Source organism: Schistocerca nitens, chromosome 3 (genome assembly GCF_023898315.1).
Source record: "Schistocerca nitens isolate TAMUIC-IGC-003100 chromosome 3, iqSchNite1.1, whole genome shotgun sequence".
NCBI lineage: Eukaryota > Metazoa > Arthropoda > Insecta > Orthoptera > Acrididae > Schistocerca > Schistocerca nitens.
The window spans coordinates 343320060-343343491 of record NC_064616.1 but is presented as its reverse complement, the minus strand read 5'-3'; the positions used below and the strand labels follow the sequence as shown (position 1 = coordinate 343343491).

Below are 23432 nucleotides of genomic sequence, written 5' to 3'. Positions count from 1 at the left end.
CGCAGATACCACAACATGAAGCGAAGCATTGTCGGTGGTAAGGTGGATAACACCATCCCTAGCCATGAGGCAGTAGCGCAAAGCATAGTAGTTCCACAACGGATGAGAAGTCTTAGCGGATGGGTGATCTGGCCAACCCTTCTGAATAAAGTATAAAACCCGGGAGAGGGTAGGGTCAGAACACGTATCACCCGCCAGCCGGTCCCCGGTGATGGGGAATCCGTCCACAACCCGCTGCTCGGCAACATCCAGGTGGAAACAAAAAAGTTCATCCCTATCGAATGCCAGATCAGGACCCATGGGAAGGCAAGACAGTGCATCAGCATTTGCATGTTAGGTCGTCGGACGGAAATGAACCTCATAACTGAAATGAGACAAGTAAAGAGCCCAACACTGGAGGTGGTGTGCAGCCTTTTCGGGAAGTGACGTTGATGGATGAAACAAGGAAACAAGTGGTTTGTGATCCTTAACAAGATGAAATTTGGATCCATAGAGAAAAACACCAAACTTATGAAGAGCATAAATAATGGCCAAAGATTCTTTTTCAATTTGAGAATACTTATGTTGGGCATCTGTGAGCGTTTTTGGAGGCATAAGCAATGGGTTGTTCAGAACCGTCAGAAAAACGGTGCGCAAGAACAAGATGTTGGCCAGGTCGATAAGAAGCCAGGCACAGGGCCTGTTTCAGCATAGTCTTCAATTTCTGGAAAGCCGCTTCGCATGGCGCGGATCAGTGAAAAGGCACGTTTTAATGCTACAGGCAATGCAACGGCTGAACCACCGAAGCAGCAGGCGGTAAAAACTTGTGATAGTGTGCTATTTTCCCCAAGAAGGCCTGCAGTTCCTTAACAGATGTATGGCGAGGAAGGGCATCGATTACAGCGATAGTTTGCTGAAGTGGACGAATACCATCCCGAGAGAGTTGAAACCCCAAATATGTGATAGATGCCTGAAAAATTTGTGATTTCTGAAGATTACACTTAAGACCAGCAGTCTGTAAGACATGAAAAAGTATGCGGAGGTTCTGAATATGTTCTTCAGTGGTGGAGCCAGTGACAACAATGTCGTCCATGTAATTTATACACCCAGGGACAGGGAGCAATAATTGTTCCAAGAATCGCTGAAAGAGAGCAGGGGTGCTGACAACCCCTAATGGCAAGCGTTGGTATTGATAGAGGCCGAAAGGCGTGTTAAGGACCAGAAACTGCCGGGAAGCAGCGTCGAGAGGAAGTTGATGATAAGCTTCCGACGGGTCAATTTTAGAAAAATACTGGCCACCCGCAAGTTTAGTGAACAATTCTTCAGGTCGGGGCATAGGGTAAGTGTCGATGAGGCATTGTGCATTTACAGTGGTTTTAAAATTGCCACAGAGATGAATATCACCATTGGGCTTAGCAATAACAACAACAGGAGAGGACCATTCACTGGAAGTGACGGGAAGCAAGACCTCTGAAGTAGTGAGATGATCTAGCTCCAGTTTTACCCAATCACGAAGGGCCACAGGAATGGGCCGAGCCCGAAAAAACTTAGGCCGAGTAGTGGGTTTGAGTGTGATATGAGCTTCAAAGTCGTTTGCACGGCATAACCCAGGAGGAAAAAGGGATGAAAATGTCATCGACAAGGAATCCAATTGAGCATAAGGAATAGCATCAGAGGCCGGCCGCGGTGGCCGTGCGGTTCTGGCGCTGCAGTCCGGAACCGCGGGGCTGCTACGGTCGCAGGTTCGAATCCTGCCTCGGGCATGTGTGTGTGTGATGTCCTTAGGTTACTTAGGTTTAAGTAGTTCTAAGTTGTAGGGGACTTATGACCTAAGATGTTGAGTCCCATAGTGCTCAGAGCCATTTTTGAATAGCATTAGAGATGATATTGACAGAGTCATTTATGGAGAACCCAAAAACGTGAATGGCCTCAAAACCAAAAAGATTTTCTGCATTACACTGGTCAACCACAAATATGGGAACAGTGCGAACAACGGGTTTGTAAGATACCTCAGCATTAAATTGTCCCAAGAGAGAAATCTTCTGTTTATTGTACGTCCGTAATTGCTGAGTGACAGGTGATAGGAGTGGAGAACCCAACTGAAGATACGTCTGAGAATTAATGATAGTGGCAGCAGAACTAGTATCCACCTGCATGCAAACATTCCAACCAAGGACTTGGACTGTGAGGAATAACTTCCCTGAAAGGGAAGAAGTGCAATTGACAGACAACACAGAAGCAGAATCAGCGTCACGGTCATGAACATCATGTAAGTGGTTGGATTTGCAAACGGAAGACACATGACCCTTCTTTTTGCAATTGTGACACACAGCCCAACGTTGGGGACAATCCTCGCGTGAATGTTTGGTAAAATGCCGCGGATGTGAAGGAAGTTGCTGGGGGTTTTGCTGCAGTTTCTGAGAGGGTTGTTTACGGTTAGGCCTAGGCTCCATGTGGGAGCGTACTGCGACCATGTCGGCTGGCGGGGACATGCCGCATCCGTTGTCAACAGTGCACAGAGGTTGTATGTCCGCAACATCACCCCACGTCTCTATTTGTGCTCCAGCAGTGCAAGAAATTTCAAAAGACTGCGCGATGGAGAGGACTTCATCTAGAGTCAGATTTGCCAACTGAAGGACACGTTGCCTCACTTCTTTGTCGGGCGCCGACCGGATAATAGCATCCCGTACCATGGAATCTGCGTAGAATTCTTTTTGAATGTCAGTAATAAATTGACACTTTCGACTGAGGCCGTGAAGCTCAGCAGCCCAAGCGCGATAGGATTGATTCTGTTGTTTTTGACAACGATAAAAGGCAACATGAGAGGCTACCACGTGCATTTGCTTATGAAAATATACAGACAGAAGTGAGCACATTTCAGCAAAGGACAAAGATGCAGGATCTTTCAAAGGAGCCAATTGTGACAACAATTGATACATTTGAGGTGAAATCTATGAAAGGAACAGAGACTTACATGTTTGTTCGTCCATGACATGAAATGCCAAGAAGTGCTGTTGAAGACGTTTTTCGTAATCAGACCAGTCTTCCGCCATATCTTCATAAGGAGGAAAAGGAGGTATAGACAATGACGAGAAACGGCTCACATTGGATACTGCGATGAAATCGCGAATTGCCGATGTGAGAAGCATTTGCTGTTCAATGAGATCTTGCAATAGTTGCTCTAAAGTAGCCATGGAAACCTGTGGGTCAACGATGAAAAGGAAAAATCCACTACCTTGTCGCCAATTGTTATAACGTCAAGTTGAACACATTTATTTCAAAACGACACAACACATGTAAGTCACTGAGCTAGTTGACAAAGCAAGACATGTGAACACGGTCATATTCAAATGAGCACTGACTCTAAATCTAGCGGCCACTGGCTGGCTGGCCGCTTACGTGGCGCGGCTGCTGCATGGCTGGCAGACATCGCCACATGTAGAGGATGCGTGTAATTGCACGGCGGCACTTTGAATGATCGGTGAGTTACGACATAGCCAGCACCCAGCAGAGGATTACAGCCAGAGCTATTGCTTCCTTTGCCATACTAAATAACTACTGCTTATGTGCTACTGACTGCTTAGTATTTAATCAACTTCTTAAAGAATAACAGTTATAAATGTACACACACTATCATAGTTTGAGGCACTAATAGGTCCTTCCTTGGGAAGCAGAGAGGTTAGGTTAGGGACAGTTAAAAAGGAAAGGTAGGTCACTTGGACCTCAGGAAGAGAGCAAGTTCTCCCCTTATCCTCAATACAGCATATTAAATTTGGATATTACTAGCTACCTGCCCAACTTCATGTGGGTAGCACTAAATATCTATGGCTAGGTGACTTGTCCAGTGTAGTGGTAATAAATTAGGTACACAAACTTTCCTTGTGGATCAGTATATCTATTAGTGTAAACTATATCAAAATACTTTACAACCATACCTGTGCCTAACCTTCACATACAGACAGAAACATTCAGTGGGAGACTTTAATTTAGTAATATATGTAGATGACTTTGTCAATGGCAATATGCTTAAGATCCAAAGATATTGATTGAGTTGTTCATGTCATACATTATATAATTTCATTTCTAAAGTGTATCACAAAATTTCTGAACAAAGGAATGTATTTCAGCACTACAGATTTATGAGAATATTGGTAGAGTTTTTGATGATTTTTGTTTTGCTTTTTAGATCAGTCTGTTTGTTCAAAATAACATTAGGATGTTTTGTCAAATATGTGTAAATTTTCTTTTATTCCCAGATATTTAACATGCTACCATTTTTGGTCACGTGTAGGACTGACAGGCTTTGTGTTATATCACTGCCTGTGGTTTTTTGTTCTTTTAGGTGTGATATAAATGAAGACTTTTTATGCAAGTGATATCCAGATGTTGTCTGAATCTTGTTTTGAAATTTCTTCCTGTCTGTTCTGTGTATGTTTTCTCACCGCTATTGTATTTTAACTGGTAACACATCAATTGGTAAATTTAAAGGATTTTTTTAGGGAATGACAAATCCATGATTGTACTGTGTTGTACATTCTGAAGCTTATTATCTGGTTGATATTTTGAAATGCAAGTTCGGTTTTATCTGAAATTTTCCCCTTATATGGTATGACAGTAAACAGTTTTTTGGTTACCTTCTGGTTTTTCTAGGGCAATGCTGTCTGTTATTTTCCTTTAATTAGAATGTAGCTGTTTAGTATAAATGTAGTCAACTAAGGTGGGATTGCTTTTGCTATTTTTCTTACTGCTTTTGGGTCAGATGTTATGTTTTCTTTAGTAAGTTGGTATTTTATTAGTCATTCCAAGCAGGCCCAAAAATATGCTTCCTTATGTGTTTCTGGATAATAAGAGCCATTGTGAATTATGCAGTCTGTGGTTATCTTTTTCCTGAAGATGTTGAATGAGTTCATTGGCCCACTTTTTGTGATTTTAAGGTCTAGCAAGTTAACTCTATTATGTTGTTCATGTTTTATTGTAAATGTGATAACCTTGTGCAAATTATTCCATTGTGAGTGGAATGTGTGTGTTTTTGTTCCTTTAGTGTATCACCTACATATCTGCAGTATATTCTCAGTATTATGTAGGAAAATATTAGCCTGTGAGCCAGACATCCTTTTTAAAACTTTGAGAGATAGTGAAGCAGCAGTCACTGTCAGTTATAGCATAAATCAAGTATCACACAGCAAGCAGCTCTTTATGTAATTACATATTCCATTGAATTAGTATTGATATTGCTGCTCTTGTAAAGACTGAGGGAATGCTTTTCTCCCCCTCACTACAAAATCTGGCACTTATTAAATGATCTTCAAACTGATGTGACTCGCCGATCATCCAAAGTGCCGCCGCGCAATTATGCGCGTCCTCTACGTGCGGCGCTGTCTGCCAGCCATGCAGCAGCTGTGCCACCTAAGCGGCCAGCCGAGCAGCGGATGCTAGACTGGGACTCAGTGCTCATTCGAATGCTAACGTGTACACATGTCTTGCTTGTCAACTTACTCTGTGACTTATATGTGTTGTGTCGTTCTGAAATATATGTGTTAAACTTGACGTTATAACAATTGGTGATGAGGTAGTGGATTTTTCCTTTTCACTGTTGACCCACAGGGTTCCATGGCTACTGTCGAGCAACTATTGCAAAATCTCCTTGAACAGCAAACGCTTCTAACAGCGGCGATTCACGATTTCGGAGCAGCGTCCATTGCAGGGCGTTTCTCATCGTTAGCTATACCTCCTTTTCCTCAATACGACGTGACTGCAGAAGACTGGTCTGATTATGAAAAATGTCTTCGACAGCACTTCTTGGCATTTCATGTCACGGATGAACAACCATGTAAGTCTCTGTTCCTTTCCTGGATTGCACCTCAAATGTATCGGTAGTTGTCACAATTGGCTCCTTTGAAGGATCCTGTGTCTTTGTCCTTTGCTGAAATGTGCTCACTTCTGTCTGTCTTTTTTCAAAAGCAAACGCATGTGGTAGCCTCTCATGTTGCCTTTTATCGTTGTCAAAAACAGCCACATCAATCCTATTGCGCTTGGGCTGCTGAACTTCACGGCCTCAGTCAAAAGTGTCAATTTCTTACTGACGTTCACAAAGAATCCTATGCCGATTCCATGGTATGGGATGCTATTATCCGGTCGGCGCCTGACAAAGAAGTGAGGCAACGTGCCCTTCAGTTGGCGAATCCGACTCTAGATGAAGTTCTCTCCATTGCGCAGTCTTTTGAAATTTCTTGCGCCGCTGGGGCACAAATAGAGGCGTGGGGTGATGTCGGGGAAATACAACCTCTGTGCGCTGTTGACGACGCATGCGGCGCGTCCCCGCCGGCCGACATGGCCGCAGTGCGCTCCCACGCGCAGCCTCAGCGTAGCAGTAAATAACCCACTAAGAAACTGCAGGAAAACCCCCAGCAACTTCCTTCATGTCCGCGGTGTTTTATGAAACATTCACACGAGGATTGTCCCCAACGTTGGGCTGTGTGTCACAATTGCAAAAAGAAAGGTCATGTGTCTTCCGTTTGCAAATCCGACCGCATACATGATGTTCATGAACATGACGCTGACTCTGATTCTGTGTTGTCTGTCAATTGCATTTCTTCCCTTTCAGGGAAGTTATTCCTCACTGTCCAAATCCTTGGTCGAGACGTTCGCATGCAAGTGGATACTGGTTCTGCTGCCGCTATAATTAATTCTCAGACATATCTTCAGTTGGTTTCTCCACTCCTGTCACCTGTCACTCGGCAATTACGGACGTACAATAAACAGAAGATTTCTCACTTGGGACAGTTTAATGCCGAGGTATCTTACAAATCCATCATTCGCACTGTTCCCATATTTGTGGTCGACCAGAGCAACGCAGAAAATCTTTTTGGTTTCGATGCCTTTCACGTTTTTCGGTTCTCCATAGATGACTCTGTCAATATTGTCTCTGATGCTATTCCTTATGCTCAACTGGATTCCTTGTCGACAACATTTTCGTCCCTTTTTTCTCCTGGGTTATGCCATGCAAACGACTTTGAAGCTCATATCACACTCAAACCCACTACTCGGCCTAAGTTTTTTCGGGCTCGGCCCATTCCTGTGGCCCTTCGTGATTGGGTAAAACGGGAGTTGGATCGTCTCACTACTTCAGGGGTCTTGCTTCCTGTCACTTCCAGTGAGTGGTCCCCTCCTGTCATTGTCGTTTATAAGCCAAATGGTGATATTCGTCTCTGTGGCGATTTCAAAGCCACTGTAAATGCTCAGTGCCTCATCGACACTTACCCTATGCCCCGTCCTCAAGAACTGTTCACTAAATTTGCTGGAGGCCAGTATTTTTCTAAAATTGACCTGTCGGAAGTTTATCATCAACTTCCTCTCGATGCTGCTTCCCGGCAGTTTCTGGTCCTTAACATGCCTTTCGGCCTCTATCAATACCAACGCTTGCCATTCGGGGTTGCTAGTGCCCCTGCTCTCTTTCAGCGATTCTTGGAACAATTATTGCTCCCTGTCCCTGGGTGTATCAATTACATGGACGACATTGTTGTCACTGGCTCCACCACTGAAGAACATATTCAGAACCTCCGCACACTTTTTCATGTCTTACAGACTGCTGGTCTTAAGTGTAATCTTCAGAAATCACAAATTTTTCAGGCATCTATCGCGTACTTGGGGTATCAACTCTCTCGGGATGGTATTCGTCCGCTTCAGCAGACTGTCGCTGCGATCGATGACCTTACTCGCCCTATATCTGTTAAGGAACTGCAGGCCTTCTTGGGGAAAATAGCATACTGTCAGAAGTTTTTACAGTCTGCGGCTTCGGTGGCTCAGCCGTTGCATCGCCTGTTGCATAAAAACATGCCTTTTCACTGGTCCGCGTCATGCGAAGTGGCTTTCCAGAAATTGAAGACTATGCTGAAACAGGCCCCGTGCCTGGCTACTTATCGACCTGGCCAACATCTTGTTCTTGCCACAGACGCCTCTCAATACGGGGTTGGTGCAGTTCTTGCGCACCGTTTTTCTGACGGTTCGGAACAACCCTTTGCTTATGCCTCAAAAACGCTCACGGATGCCCAACAAAAGTATTCTCAAATTGAGAAAGAATCTTTGGCCATTATTTATGCTCTTCATAAGTTTGGTGTTTTTCTCTATGGCTCAAAATTTCATCTTGTTACGGATCACAAACCACTTGTTTCCTTGTTTCATCCATCACCGTCACTTCCCGACAAGGCTGCACACCGCCTCCTGCGTTGGGCTCTTTACTTGTCTCGTTTGAATTATGAGATTCATTTCCAGCCAACGGCTCAACATGCAAATGCTGATGCTCTGTCTCGCCTTCCCATGGGTCCTGATCAGGCAGTCGATAGGGACGAACTTTTGTGTTTCCACCTGGATGTTGCCGAGCAGCGGGTTGTGGACGGGTTTCCCATCACTGAGGACAGGCTGGTGGCTGCTATGGGTTCTGACCCTACCCTCCCCTGGGTCTTACGCTGTATTCAGAAGGGTTGGCCAGATCGCCCATCCGCTAAGACTTCTCATCCGTTGCGGAACTACTACACTTTGCGCTACCGCCTCACGGCTAGGGATGGTGTTATCCTCCTCTCCACTGACAATGCTTCGCCGCGTGTTGTGGCACCTGCGTCTTTGCGTGCTTGTGTCTTGCGCCTCCTTCACCACGGGCACTGGGGTGTGTCTCGCACAAAATCTGTGGCGCACCTTCATGTGTACTGGCCCGGCATCGACTCTGAAATAGCACACATGGTCGCTGCCTGCAGCCCTTGTGTGTCACAGGCCGTTGCCCCGAAGTCATCTTTGTCACCGTGGCCTTCGCCTGAGAAGCCCTGGGAGCGCATTCATGCTGACTTTGCGGGACCGTTTTTAGGTACTTATTGGCTCCTCGTAATTGACGCCTACTCTAACTTTCCTTTCATTGTCCGTTGCACGTCGCCTACCACCGCGGCAACCACCAATGCTCTCACTCGCATTTTTTCTTTGGAAGGCCTCCCCTCTACACTTGTTACTGATAATAGTCCACAATTTGCCTCTTCCAAATTTGTGGATTTTTGTGCTCGTCATGGCGTTATGCATGTCAAGGCCCTGCTGTTCCATCCACAATCCAACGGTGATGCTGAACGACTGGTCCGCGCATTTAAGGCTCAGATGCAGAAACTTCTGACTTCTTCTGCTGCTGATGATGTGCTTCTCCAGTTTCTGGCGTCTTACCGTTTCACCCCCATGGGCGACCACAGCCCGGCTGAGCTCTTACATGGCCGACAGCCCCGCACGCTACTTCATCTTCTGCGGCCTTCCACCTCACGGCCACGGGTGCCTTCACTTGGCCGGTTCACCGACGACGACCTTGTCTGGGTATGGGGATATGGCAGGTGGCCAAAATGGAGCCCGGGCCGCATTTTAAGACACCGTGGCAGACGCCTGTATGAAGTACAGATGGACACGGGTGTTGCAGTGCGTCATTCGGACCAGCTTCGGCCTCGTGTGCCAGCAACGCCTGTTCCAAATGCCACTACACCAACTTTGGCTCTACCTGACGCTCGGGATCTTGGCATCTCTCAATACTCACAATGCAGCCCTCTCACTGTCATCGCGATGCCAGCTCAAGAATGGACGCCACCAGGAGACGTGCCCATGCAGGAACCAGATGACCATCCTCTGTCAGAGCAAATCTACTCGCCTCCTCCTCCAACGGACGCCGACACATCGCCCATGTCTCCTGTCATATCAACTGGGCTTGCTGCAACAGGCAGATTGGTGCATGGGGCCCCAGCAGATTCGACCCCTACATCTCCTGTCATCTCAACCCATTATCATCGGGGACACTTCCGTCTGTACGGGAAGCCTCCTCCTCGAGACTTTACGGCGAGTCAAACAACGCCTATGGACGTTAGCCATCTCCAGGACCATCTCAAGACCAGTGCAACAATTTCAAAGGGGGGAAAAGTGCTGTGACTCACCGATCATTCAAAGCGCTGCCGCGCAATTACGCGCATCCTCTACGTGCGGCGCTGTCTGCCAGCCATGCAGCAGCTGCGCCACCTAAGCGGCCAGCCAGCCAGCGGCCGCTAGACTGGGACTCAGTCCTCATTCGAATGCTAACGTATACACATGTCTTGCTTGTCAACTTACTCTGTGACTTATATATATTGTGTCGTTCTGAAATACATGTGTTAAACTTCACGTTATAACATAAACAAAGATGATATTGCAATTAAACATGAAGAATTTGATAACACTGAAGTGATATTGAAAGAGTAAACATTTGAACCTGTAAAACACTGAATCAGCTGCATATTTTGAAATGTCCTTACTAAAATTGTCTATGTGATGATCTTAATTACTATATTGGTGTGTGCTTTTGGGGTGGCAGTAACTCATTGCTCATTTGTGAACTATACCTTTTAGATACTTAGATGAAAATAATCAGGTAATATCAGACAGCATAATGACCAGAACCCCATTAATATTGTGCAGAAGTTATAATTTTATTATTGGCAATGTGTGGTACGTGGAACGCTTTTCAGCCATGTTTTAAATATATGGTGGAATGTTATTTCTCATCCAGTTGATTTATAAAGTTGTTAAACCTTGACATTTAGGCAGATGTAGCTTTTATATCAATTTGTATGGGATTAATTATCCACTGCCACGAGACTTATAATCAATACAAATTGCTCCTGAATTGCATAGTTCTCTGTGACCAAATTGGTTCAAAATGTAGATTTTTTAAAAGATGTATGAGGTTATTCAAAGTGTAACACACTTTAAACTCATGTATGTGGAGATACATGATGCTCGGAATTTACTTTTTCTACTACATGTTGGAAAATATTTCTGGATACCTCTGATTTCTGTAAAAGTTAATTTTGTCATGTGTTCAGTGATGTTAATAAGTGGAGCTTTGTAGTGTGGATAATTTTTTCAGCCACTTTAAGCTATTATCTCCTGCACACTCAATCTGTCAAGTTTCTGTGGTCTCAAATTTTGGCAAAACTAAAATACTGGACTTGTTTGAAAATTTCTACCTCCTAATTGAAAAGCTCTCACCCCATGAACTACAGATCTTGCTGCAGTGGGGTGGTTTGTGTGGCTCTATGATACGGATAGTTGTACTGCAGATGAAACGGCATTGGAGCACTATCTGTGGAGAGATGAGACAAACATTTGGTTGCTGAAGAGGGGCAGCAGTCTTTCCAGTAATTGCAGCAACACCACCAGTTTGGATGATTGATATGGCCTTGTAACATTAGCTAATGTGGCCTTGCTATGTTGATACTGTGAGCAGCGGAAAGCTGAGGAGGTGCAGCTCTGCTGCATTGGTTAATGATGATAGCATCCTCTGGGTAAAATGTTCTGAAGGTAAAATAGTCTGCCATTCAGATTTTCAAGTGGGTACTACTTAGAAGGATGTTGTTGTCAAGAGAAGCAAAAATGGTGTTCTGTTAGTTGGAGTGAGTAATGTTAGACTCCTTACTTGGGTAGGTAGATTAGAGGATTTAAAAAGAGAAAGGGATAAACTGAAGTTAGACCTTGTAGCAGTTGTGAAGTGTGGTGGCAGGAGAACAGGACTTCTGGTCAGGTCAGCCCAAGATTATCAACTAAAATCAGATAGGCGTAATGCAGAAGTGGGTCTAATAATGATTAAGAAGAGAAAGGGATAAGCTGAAGTTAGATGTTGTAGCAGTTGTGAAGTGGGGTGGCAGGAGAACAGGACTTCTGGTCAGGTCAGCCCAAGATTATCACCAAAAATCAGATAGGCATAATGCAGAAGTGAGTCTAATAATGATTAAGAAAATATGAATGTGGGTGAACAGCATAGTTAATCCATTATAGTGGCCAAGATAGACATGAAGTCAACACTCATCACAGTAGCAGAAGTTGATATGCTTATTAACTCTAAATTTGATAAACAAATTAAAAGAATGTATGATGAGGTAAAAGAAATCACTCAAATAGTTAACGGAGACAAAAATTTAATTATGATGAAGGTCTGGAATGCAACAGTAGAAAAAGACCAAGATGGAAAAATAGTAGGATAACATGGACTGGGGAGAGGAATGAAAGAGGAAGTTCCATGGTTGAATTTTACACTGAACACAGTTTAATCATTGCTAATATTTTTATTAAAAATCAAGAAAGAAGGTTGTATATGTGGAAGAGACCTGCCTTATTGAAAGGCAGAGATTCCAAAATCAGAATTTAAAGTGCAAAATACGCAGTGGGGGGAAGTAGGAGAAAATGGACGTGTTTACATAATCTAACACAGTTTTTGGTATTTGAAAGATAATAGAACCAAATTTTGCATGTAAGGTAATTATGCTATGGGCTACATTCTGGATTTTTTTCAAATATTTTTTTAAAAAAAATTAATCATGGCATTGTTGGCAATTTTCGCAACACATGCTATCACACAAGGAGCATTTTCACAAAAATTTCTTTACTTACAACTTTCATATTGTAGTAGGTAATTCTTAGTAATCAGATAAGCAAACATGTGGAAGAGTTTTTATAATATCAGTTTTAGAGCTTTTACAATTTATTTTATAAAATTATGTGTATGAAACAAAGCAATTTCAATTTCATAGAAAAGTAAAAGTTTTGACAGAAATACACTTACAAAAAATTTGTACCATAGGAAGTTGTGTTATACTATGGACAAAGTCTGCAGAAAATTTCACTTTTCTATATCCAGTGGTTCAGGGGAAAATGTTCCTTATACACTGAAAAATGAAGGTTCTGGGGAATGCACATAAAAGATTTTATAATGATTTACACCATAAACTAGTACCTCAATGTTGACCATAACCATACATTCGGTCTTCTTGCTCTTTGTGTACCTGTTTCCTTTTTATCTGATGTTTCTGGTGTGCCCTTTTGGCTACATCCTTCACAGACAGTTCAGAATGTGCAACACGTGCAGCATCTATCTTTTTCATTAGCTTCTTGGTGAAGCAACCTGCAACAAATCCTAGTGCAGAAAGGGTCCTTATTCTTCCAATGTTACCATCATTCAATACCAGTCATGCATCATATGTGGCAATTTTAACAACAGTGTATGAGCTAAATGTTGTTTTTGGGCATCTCTTCCAAATGAGACTGTTGAAGCTGTCATTTGGGTTTTGTGTTCCACCATGGGTACATTTCCTTAATAAATCTGGATGAGCTAGAAACTGGAATGTTGGCTTTCTGGTGTTTAATACTGCTTCAGGAAGATTGTGTTTATGTAAGTAGATTTTGTTTTCTGCTTTTGCCTGCTTATATTTGCACCAGGATATATCACACAATTCATGTACTGGCTTCTCATCAGTTGACAACTTGTGAAAAAATATTGCCCACACTGCCTTCTGCATTGCCTTAAAATCTCCAGTGTTTTGTCTTATTGCTTTGCCATAATATATTTGCAAATTGTGGATCTCTTTGTAAGTCAGGCATTGTGGCCCACCCAGTAGCTTACTATCTTTGAGTTTTATACCTTTTTGTTCTTGTTTCAGTTTCAGAAGTATCCCGCCCATCCTCTTCTGAATGTGCCCCACGCACTCTAGCTTTTCAGTGTTGCATCCATTTCCATCTGGCTTGCTTTCTTCAACAGATCTGAAAGCACTAGAATCTCCATCACCAAGATATTTCACACAACTAACTCCATGCTTCATTTGACTCTGATGAAATATTAGTTTCATTCATGCTGGCTCCATGCCACCACTAGAAGCATCATAATTCTTGCTGAAAATTATTTTGTGTTTTATTTGCCATTGTCTCTCTTTTTCCTTATTGTCTAGTGTCTTCCTCTGTGCACAAATAGAGCAATGGGCAGAGGTCATGGTTGGCAACCGGAATAAAATAATAATTGGATCCTTTTACCGACCTCCCAACTCAAATGATACAGTTGTTGAAAGGTTCAAAGAAAACTTGAGTTTGATTTCAAACATGTACCCGACTTATAGGATAACAATTGGTGGTGACTTTAATTTACCCTCAATATATTGGCAAAAATACATGTTTAATTCTGGAAGTACGCATAAAACATCACCCGAAATTGTGCTAAACACATTCTCTGAAAGTTCATGATCCCATGCGAATAGTAAATGATTGTGAAAACACACTTGACCTCTTAGCATCAAATAATCCTGAATTAATAACGAACATCAAAACCGATTCAGGGATTAGTGAACACAGGGTTGTCGTAGCAAAATTGAATATTGTAATCCCCAAATCCTTGAAAAATAAGCAAAAAACATACCTATTCAAAAAAGCAGATAAAAATTCACTTGACGCCTTGCTGAGAGACAATTTCCACTCATTCCAAATTAATAATATAGGTGTAGACCAGATGTGGCTTAAATTCAGAGAAATAGTATCGGCAGCAATTGAGAGATTTATACAAAATAAATTAACAAATGACAGAGCTGATCCTCCTTGGTACACAAAACGGGTTAGAACAATGTTGCAGAAACAATGAAACAAACCTGCCAAATTTAAACAGACACAAAATCCTCAAGATTGGTCATCTTTTACAGAAGCTCAAAATTTAGCGTGGACTTCAATGCGAGATGCCTATAACAGTTTCCACAATGATACTTTGTCTCGAAGCCTGGCAGAAAATCCAAAGAGATTCTGGTCGTATGTGAAGTATGTTAACAGCAAGAAACAATCAATGCGTTCCTGCATGATAGCAATGGAGATACTATTGAAGACAGTGCTGCCAAAGCAGAGTTACTAAAAACAGCCTTCCGAAATGCCTTAACAAAAGAAGACGAAGTAAATATTCCAGAATTCAACTTGATAACAGCTGCCAACATGAGTAATGTAGAAGTAAATATCCTCGGAGTAGTAAAGCAACTTAAATCACTTAATAAAAGCAAGTCTTCTGGTCCAGACTGTATACCAGTTAGGTTCATTTTGGAGTATGCTGATGCATTGGCTCCATACTTAACAATCATATGCAATATACTCGACAAAAGATCCATACCCAAAGACTGGAAAGTTGCACAGGTCACACCAATATTCAAGAAAAGTAGTAAGAGTAATCCACTAAATTACAGGCCCATATCATTAACATCGATATGCAGCAGGATTTTGGAACATATATTGTGTTTGTACATTATGAATTACTTCAAAGAAAATGGTCTATTGACACACAGTCAACATGGGTTTAGAAAACAACATTCCTGTGAAACACAACTAGCTCTTTATTCACATGAAGTGTTGAGTGCTATTGACAAGGGATTTCAGATCGATTCAGTATTTCTGGATTTCCAGAAGGCTTTTGACACTGTACCACACAAGCGGCTCGTAGTGAAATTGTGTGCTTATGGAATATCATGTCAGTTATGTGACTGGATTTGTGATTTCCTGTCAGAGAGGTCACAGGTCGTAGTAATTGATAGAATGATATCGAGTAAAACAGAAGTGATTTCTGGCATTCCTCAAGGTAGTGTTACAGGCCCTTTGCTGTTCCTTATGTATATAAAAGATTTGGGAGACAATCTGAGCAGCCGTCTTTGGATGTTTGCAGATGATGCTGTCGTTTATCGACTAATAAAATCATCAGAAGATCAAAACAAACTGCAAAATGATTTGTAAAAGATATCTGAATGGTGCAAAAAGTGGCAGTTGACCCTAAATAACGAAAAGTGTGAGGTCATCCACATGAGTGCTAAAAGGAACTCATTAAACTTTGGTTACATGATAAATCAGTCTAATATAAAAGCCATAAATTCAACTAAATACCTAGGTATTACAATTACAAACAACTTAAATTAGAAGGAACACATAGAAAATGTTGTGGGGAAGGCAAACCAAAGACTGCACTTTATTGGAAGAACACTTAGAAAATGTAACAAACCTACTAAGGAGACTGCCTACACTATGCTTGTTCATCCTCTTTTAGAATACTGCTGTGGGATGTGGGATCATTACCAGGTAGGACTGATGGAGTACATCGAAAAAGTTCAAAGAAAGGCAGCATGTTTTGTATTATCCCAAAATATGGGAGAGAGTGTCACAGAAATGGTACAGGCTTTGGGCTGGACATCATTTAAAAGGAAGGCATTTTTCATTGCAACGGAATCTTCTCACGAAATTCCAATCACAAACTTTCTCCCCCAAATGCAAAAATATTTTGTTTACACCAACCTACATAGGGAGGAACGATCACCATGATAAAATAGGGGAAATTAGAGCTCATATGGAAAGATATGGGTGTTCTTTCTTTCCATGCGCTATACAAGATTGGAATAATAGAGAATTGTGAAGGTGGTTTGATGAACCCTCTGCTAGGCACTTAAATTTGATTTGCAGAGTATCCATGTAGATGTAGATGTAGAATATTTGGACATCACCTGCAAATTCAAAACTTTTCCTGTGTCAACACTTATAACAGATGAAACACTGTGCTATCACATGAAAAAGACAAATATATAGAAGGCAAAGGGTCATTTCCTTCTGTCTGAATGTCTTCATTAATAAAACTGCCTCTTTCACTGCTGCTTATAAACTGCTATTGCATTCTGTTTCCAAGGCATTCAGAAGAGGATTGTTTAGTGTTGAGTACGGGACAGATGGAGATGGAATGTCCATTATTGCACAAAACAAATTGCTACCTTCCCGTCCAGCACCAAGACATCTCATCCCATAGCAGAATATTATGTTGGCTTCATAAACCCAATTCTTAGCAGTTGATGTTTTGAATTGAATGTCAGTTTGACAGCTGTTACAATACAAGTGCATGCTATACACAATACCATCTCTGTCATTTCTGTCATATAATCATAAAGATTTATTGCCACAGTTACCACATGCACACAAATTTCTAATGATAGAACACATAATTTCTGAATCAACTATCCTAAAACCACTATTCTCTTCATCTTTAGTGGACTGAAACTCTACACCAGTTCCAAGTTTCTCCTGTGAACTGCTCATTGAATTTGCTTCACTATTATCTTACGCTGAATTATGTTGACTCACTTGTAGAAACTGTTTATTGGCACATAAATGGCAAGCTTTATCCATGTTCTGAAACACTTCACCACTATATCTTGGCATTTTAAACAGTAAATCATACAAGAAAAAGCTTGAACACAGTCGTAATTCACACACTAACAGCAGAACTGAAATGTTTATATTTCTGCACCACAAAACAATAACAGCTGCCAAAGGTAGCTAGTGGAAGACAAAGATAACACAATGTAAACAGGTCCACAGTGTTCTGTACTCTTCTGATACTTTTATAACAGCAGGAAGTAATAAAACATCGCAAACAAAAAGAGTGTCATCTAGAAAAGTGGGTGCGGTGCTGCGCAGTGATTGAAACAAGACAGCTTTTTTATCAGTTCAAATTAATCTGTGAAAATGGAGACAGTATTTCTAACATACTACATGACTATCTGGTGGCAATTTTTTTTATCATTTTTGACCAATTTTGCCAACTTCCCCCTTTAATGGGTATGAACTGCAGGTTAAAACTGAAGAAATTTCAGAAATCTAGGAAATTAGGGAGATGGGACCTGGATAGGTTGAAATAATCAGAGGTTGTTCAAAGAGAGCATGAAGCAATGATTGACTAAATAGGGGTAAGCAACACAATAGAATACAAATGGACAGCCTTGAGAGATGAAGTAATGAAGGCGGATCAAATGAGCGAAAAGACAAAGCCCAGTAGAAATCCTCAGATAATGCATGAGATACTGAATCTTAAGTGACAAAAGGAGGGGTGTAAGTAACATTGGTGTAATACCACACAATAAGGTACCAGAGGTAGTAAAAATTGCTGCATACCCAATATTTTAAATTAAACTAAAGGCTTTTCTAAAAAAAGCACTGTTTCTATCCTGTAAAATAATTTCTGAAAATGTAAAAAAACAAGTTACTTAAAAATTAAATTATATGTACCTAATTCTAATTTCCCTACTGTTTAATAATACTCTGTATTATTGCAACTTTTCTTTGACGTGTCCATTATCAATTGTACAATTTGTGCTGTATAATGAAACTGGACCAGTGAAAAATCAGTCAATTGAAAAGGAGTAAATACAAAAATGTAGCACATTAAGCAGGCAAGAGGGAATACAGCACCTAAAACAAGAGACTGACAGAAAGTTGCATTGTGACAAAGCAAAAATGTCAAGACAAGAAATCCAAGGCTGCTGAAACATGCATGACTATGAGGATGATAGATGCAACATATAGAAAATTTAAGAGGCCTTTTGAGAAAAATACGTAGCTGCATGAATATTAAGAGATGAGATGACAAGCAAAGACTGGGCAAAGAAGGGAGGGCTGAGAGGTGGAAGGAATATACAGAAACAAACTTGAAGACAATATTATGGAAAGAGAAGAGTAAATAGATTAACAGGGACTGAGAAATATGATACTGTGAGAAGAATTTGACAGAGCACTGAATGGCCTAAGTTGAATCAAGGCCCCTAGAGTAGATGACGTTCTCCCAGAACTATTGAGATCTATTAGAACTGATTTGCAAGGCACATGTGAAAGACAAAATATCCTCAGAATTCAACAGGAATATAGTAATTCATATTACAAAGAGAGTAGATGCTGTCAGCTATGAATATTATTGCACCATCAGTTTAATAAGTTATGGTTGCAAAGTATTGACATGAACTGATCACAAAAGAATGGAAAAACTGGTAGAACATGACTGTGACGAAGATCACTTTGGATTCCAGAGAACTGTAATAAAACATGAGGCCATACTGACCCTACAACTCATCTTAGAAGAGACAGTGAAAAAAGGCATTTGTAGATTTAGAAAAATCTTTTGACAGTGTTGATTGGAATACTTTTTTTCAAAATTCTGAAGATAGTGGGGATAAAATACAGGTAGTGAAAAGTTCTCTACAACTTGCACAGAAACCACACTGCAGTTATTAGAGATGAATGGTAAGGAAAGGAATCAGTGCCTGAGAAGGGAGTGAGACAGATTTTTAGCTTCTCCCCAATGTTATTACATCTATACGTTAAGCAAGCAGTAAAGGAAACAGTGAAAAAATTGGAAATAGAATTAAAGATACAGGAGAAGAAATAAAAGTTTTGCAGTTTGCTGATGACATTTTAATTCTGTCAGAGACAGTAAAGGACTTCAAAAAGCAGTTGAATGGAATAGATAGTAACACAGAAGACAAATGTATGGAGATTTGGAGGGGATAGTGTCTTGAACAGAGGCTTTAAGATGAATATCACCTACACCTGAGGTACAGGCAGGATTTCCCCAGTACGTACAAAGCTGGGTGCTATTCCAATACTAGAGATCCTTGACAACACTGACAACTTAAGAAGGGGAGAATGGGCTGAAGGTGTGAATCAAAGTTTGTGTTAGGGATGGCACTGGACTATGATAGTCCATGCAGTTGTTTTAGCTGCACTGCTATGTTGATGTAATGGCTAGCTCATCTGCCTAGTAAGCACAGGACACAGGTTCAAGTTCTGGCAGTGGCACAAATTTTAATTAATTTTTTTCTTCATAAAAGTAAAACAAGTGTAAGGGAAAGTAATTCAATCAAATCAGGTGATGTTAATAAAATTAGATTAGGAAATGAGACACTAAAAATATTCAACAAGTTTTGATCATTGGCAGCAAGAGATCTGATGATGACCAGTGTAGAGAAGACATAAAATGCAGACTGGCAATAGCAAGAAAAGTGTTTCTGAAAAGAAGAAACTTCTTAACATCAAATAAAAATTTAAGTGGTAGGAAATCTTTTCTGAAGGTTTTTGTATGGAGCATAGCCTTGTACAGAAGTGAACTGTGTAGAGTAAGCATTTCAGACTAGAAGAGAATAGAAGCATTTTAAATGTGGTGCTGCAGAAGAATAGTCAAAATCAGATGAACAGATGAAATACCTAATAGAGGGGTACTGAATCAAATGTGGAGAAAAAAAAAACTGATGCACAATTTTACTACAAGAATGGATTGGTTGGTAGAACACATACTGAGGCATCAAGGAATCCTCAGTTTTGTAATTAAATTAAGTGTGGAAGGAAGTGGGGGGGGGGGGGGGGGGACAGAAATTGTAGAAGGAGACCAAGGGTTGAATACAGAAAGCAGGTGCCATTGGGTGTAGGTTATAGTAGTTATGCAGGGATGAAGAGGCCAGTGCAAGGTAGACTATAATGGAGAGCTGCATCAAACCAGTCTTTGTATAGAAGACCACAACAACAACAACAATTGAAGAAGAGAATAACAAATTAATTAATATTTTCTTGATGTGTTTTTTTTTTAAACTGAGGACTCCATATAATGATTCCCCATTGTATTTTTTAAGTTTTTCAGTCATCTATGGAATTCCCAGAGCCATGAAAGTAAAAAAAGAGGTTCACTTGCAGCTTGAGTCATCTTAAAATTTGGGACTGCTGTGTTCTCCATTAATTTCAACAGTTACAGCTCTTGTATATAATAAAATTAACTAATTCTTTGAAAATTGTAGGATTTTGGAGATGCAAACACCAGTTGTCATAACTGGAACAGATACAGCCCTGGAAACATTCTAGGATCTTTCGTAATGCTATCACCTGCAGGTGATAAGTCAAGCCAAGTTTGAGTCCAGTGCTCTTTCAGCAGCTTATTGGCTACTTTCAGCAGACTTCTAATGCTGCATAGGAAAGTTGAATTTGAACCACCTGAATGTAGCTGTGGAAGTCCACTATAAAGTGCTTTAATAATTTGGTTGAAGAGTGTAGAGCTCATCTTGTGTTTCCTATACCTTCTCATTACCATTGCCCTTGGTGAGAAAATGAAGCTAATGTGACTGATTATCTCCACAGTTAATGGTTCCACTTTCATAACAAGTGGAGATAAGAGTTGGATCATTGTAATCAGTCACTAAAATATTGTATATTTTCTAGTAGATTAATCACCTGGGCATTTACCTAGAAAACTATAAGCAGGATGGCTTGATCAAGTATCCATTTCATGGAAAAGCTTGCTAAGGGTGAATCGTTCAACTTAAATTTGAAAATGTATTGGTTAATTGTGCTGAATCATGTGGCTTTTAGTATATGTTGTGTGCTATCTGTGTTCAGTATCTTTATCTACCCCGTTCCATCAGATCTCCCCATTAGCTTGGCCTACACATGGACACCTGCACAGATGTATATGCAATGAACTGTCATGTTTTCTAACTGTAAAGAATGTGCAATAACTTCCTTCACTTAGAAAATAAACAGAAGCTACAGCACATGTATGATAAATTCTCAGCACCATCTATATTTGTCTTGCTGGAGGATTGATATTCTGTGTTTTCCTGTACCTTAGACATTTTGTGTGTATCTTTGTCATGTAATTAACATTAGTTTTCATTTTAAAAAAGGCTATGATTTTTTGTTACTGAGCCAACATTTTTCATAGGATTTCCTTGTTATAACCATGAGACAACAGTTAATTTTTCTGGTGTAAAACTATGCTGTATTCTTTGAAGTTAAGCCCGTCAACCTCCATGGAGTTTTCATCTGAAATATACTTGTCTGTTTCTCCCTCATGATGAGATCTGTAAAATGTTAATTAAGGTGACTGGGTGCCACTCATCTGGCTTCTTGAGTTTAATTTCTGTAAGTGTGCATAAGAAATAATGCATCACTGGAGTTTATAAATGAGAATTCATTGTATTGATTTTATTTTATATTTTTCTGGGGGCACAGTGTTGAGACATTGGGTTTACATTTTGGAGAATTGGGGTTCAAATATTCTTCTGACTATCCTTTTTAAGTTCCCTGTGGTTTTTTAAATCTCTTCTGGCAAAAGTCAATGTTATTCCTTGTAGAAGGCCTTGACCAGCTATCTTTCCATTATTACAAATTTATGTGAGTCTGTCTCAGTGGCTAGAACTGGTAAACTAATTTAAAATTTATGTTTTTAGGCATGACCTTATGCAGAAAACATTTAGCTACAGTGCAGAAAGTAGACCCACTTTTAAATACTGTTTGGAAATTCTGGAGAATTTGAAAACACGGATCAGAGATACTAGTGCTGCTGTTCCTATGGGCCACTATGTGACAAGGCTTCAGAATGGTAAGTAAAAAGAGATTTTTCTCTTATTACGGCAAGGTAGTCATGCATCCCGTCAGTTCAGCCTCCGTACCAACTCATAAGCTCATTGGTGCCTTGTCTCATACTCACAGCCTTTAGATGCATCAGGGCAGGAGCCAGTCACTGACATGGTGTAGTGAGTCTGCAAGTTCCCATTGTGCTCATACTGCTTGTAAGACTCATTGATAATTGAGTGCTGTTTGTCACATTGCTATCATGATGAAGATTAGTGTTCTATGGAAGTTAACAGGTGTCACACTTTCTGCTGGACAGACCCAGAAGATGCCAGGGTAGTTCCAGCTGGAATAATTTTGAGGTCATATTTGTTTAATTTTATTAGAGATTTGTTTCATTTAATGTTAGACGAACAAGGTGCCTGAGCCATTGTTATTTGATTTTCCTAAAGTTTTCTGTGTTCGTACCTACAACCTTCTGAAATGAGAGTGCCTAAGTTTATTTTCACATTTCTTATTGTTACTTCTGAACATCAGCATGCCAAAATAATAAAAAGTAATGCATTTTTTTTTCATGCATCACCTTATGTAAGTGAAGTTATCTCAGTTCCACATAAAGCTGATAATCTCAATTATGGGCAAATATTTGGAAATACCCCCCAATGTTGCCTTTAAAAATTTAAAAACAAGGTTAAAATGCAAGCTGGAAAGTAAAATAAATTTTAATAGCATATTTAAAACTGTATTCCTCTGATTTTGCTGAAAAATTTGAACAATATTTCTTATTTGCTAACACAACTGCCCACTGAGTTTCAGCTTGGGTCCATTTTGTGCATAATCAGCATAATATTTTCATCTTTGCTCTTTCCTTGACCTCTAGTTTCAAAAAATATGCTTAATTTTTTTGAAGTGGTAAGACGATGAGATCTTTGACGACATATATGTGTATTAGTACTATTTTTAATTTCAGATACTGGCTGAAAGCAGTACTTGTAAATCTGAGAGTCACATTTAGCATCAAAAAGAGGGATGTCACATGCTAAATAGTATAAATTCTTGTACTGATCAGTCACAAAATAAGTTCATAAATTGAGTATGATTGTAGCAGACAAAAATATTTCTACTAGGCACCTGCTCAACTAACAAAAAGATGATGTTTGTAAACACATGGGGGGGGATCAGAAAGTGCAAAGATTAAAGTGTTGTGATGATGAAATAATATATTATCACACTATGCTCATTTCACTTCTGCTGTGAGTATGCTTGATGTGTCTCCCCCACTCCTGAGCAGCTGCCAATGTCATGAGTAACACGTGAACTTGATGTGTGTGCTGACAAACTTGATGAGTTTGTTGACCACCTCTCGTATATATCTGAGTGTGTGTGTGTGTGTGTGTGTGTGTGTGTGTGTGTGTGTGTGTGTGTGAGTGATAAGAGTTTTCATCCTAAGAAACTATATATGTTTTGCA

The 23432-nt window shown here is 40.4% G+C and overlaps 1 protein-coding gene across 1 annotated transcript in view; it reads left to right on the top strand.

The window, feature by feature from the left end:
- The window catches only part of LOC126248295 (proto-oncogene tyrosine-protein kinase ROS), a 587002-nt gene that overhangs the window by 542538 nt on the left and 21032 nt on the right, over positions 1–23432 (top strand). The window contains exon 36 of the mRNA XM_049949160.1: positions 21840–21991. Coding sequence (XP_049805117.1) covers positions 21840–21991 — 152 coding nt within the window. The remainder of the gene's footprint in view (positions 1–21839; positions 21992–23432) is intronic.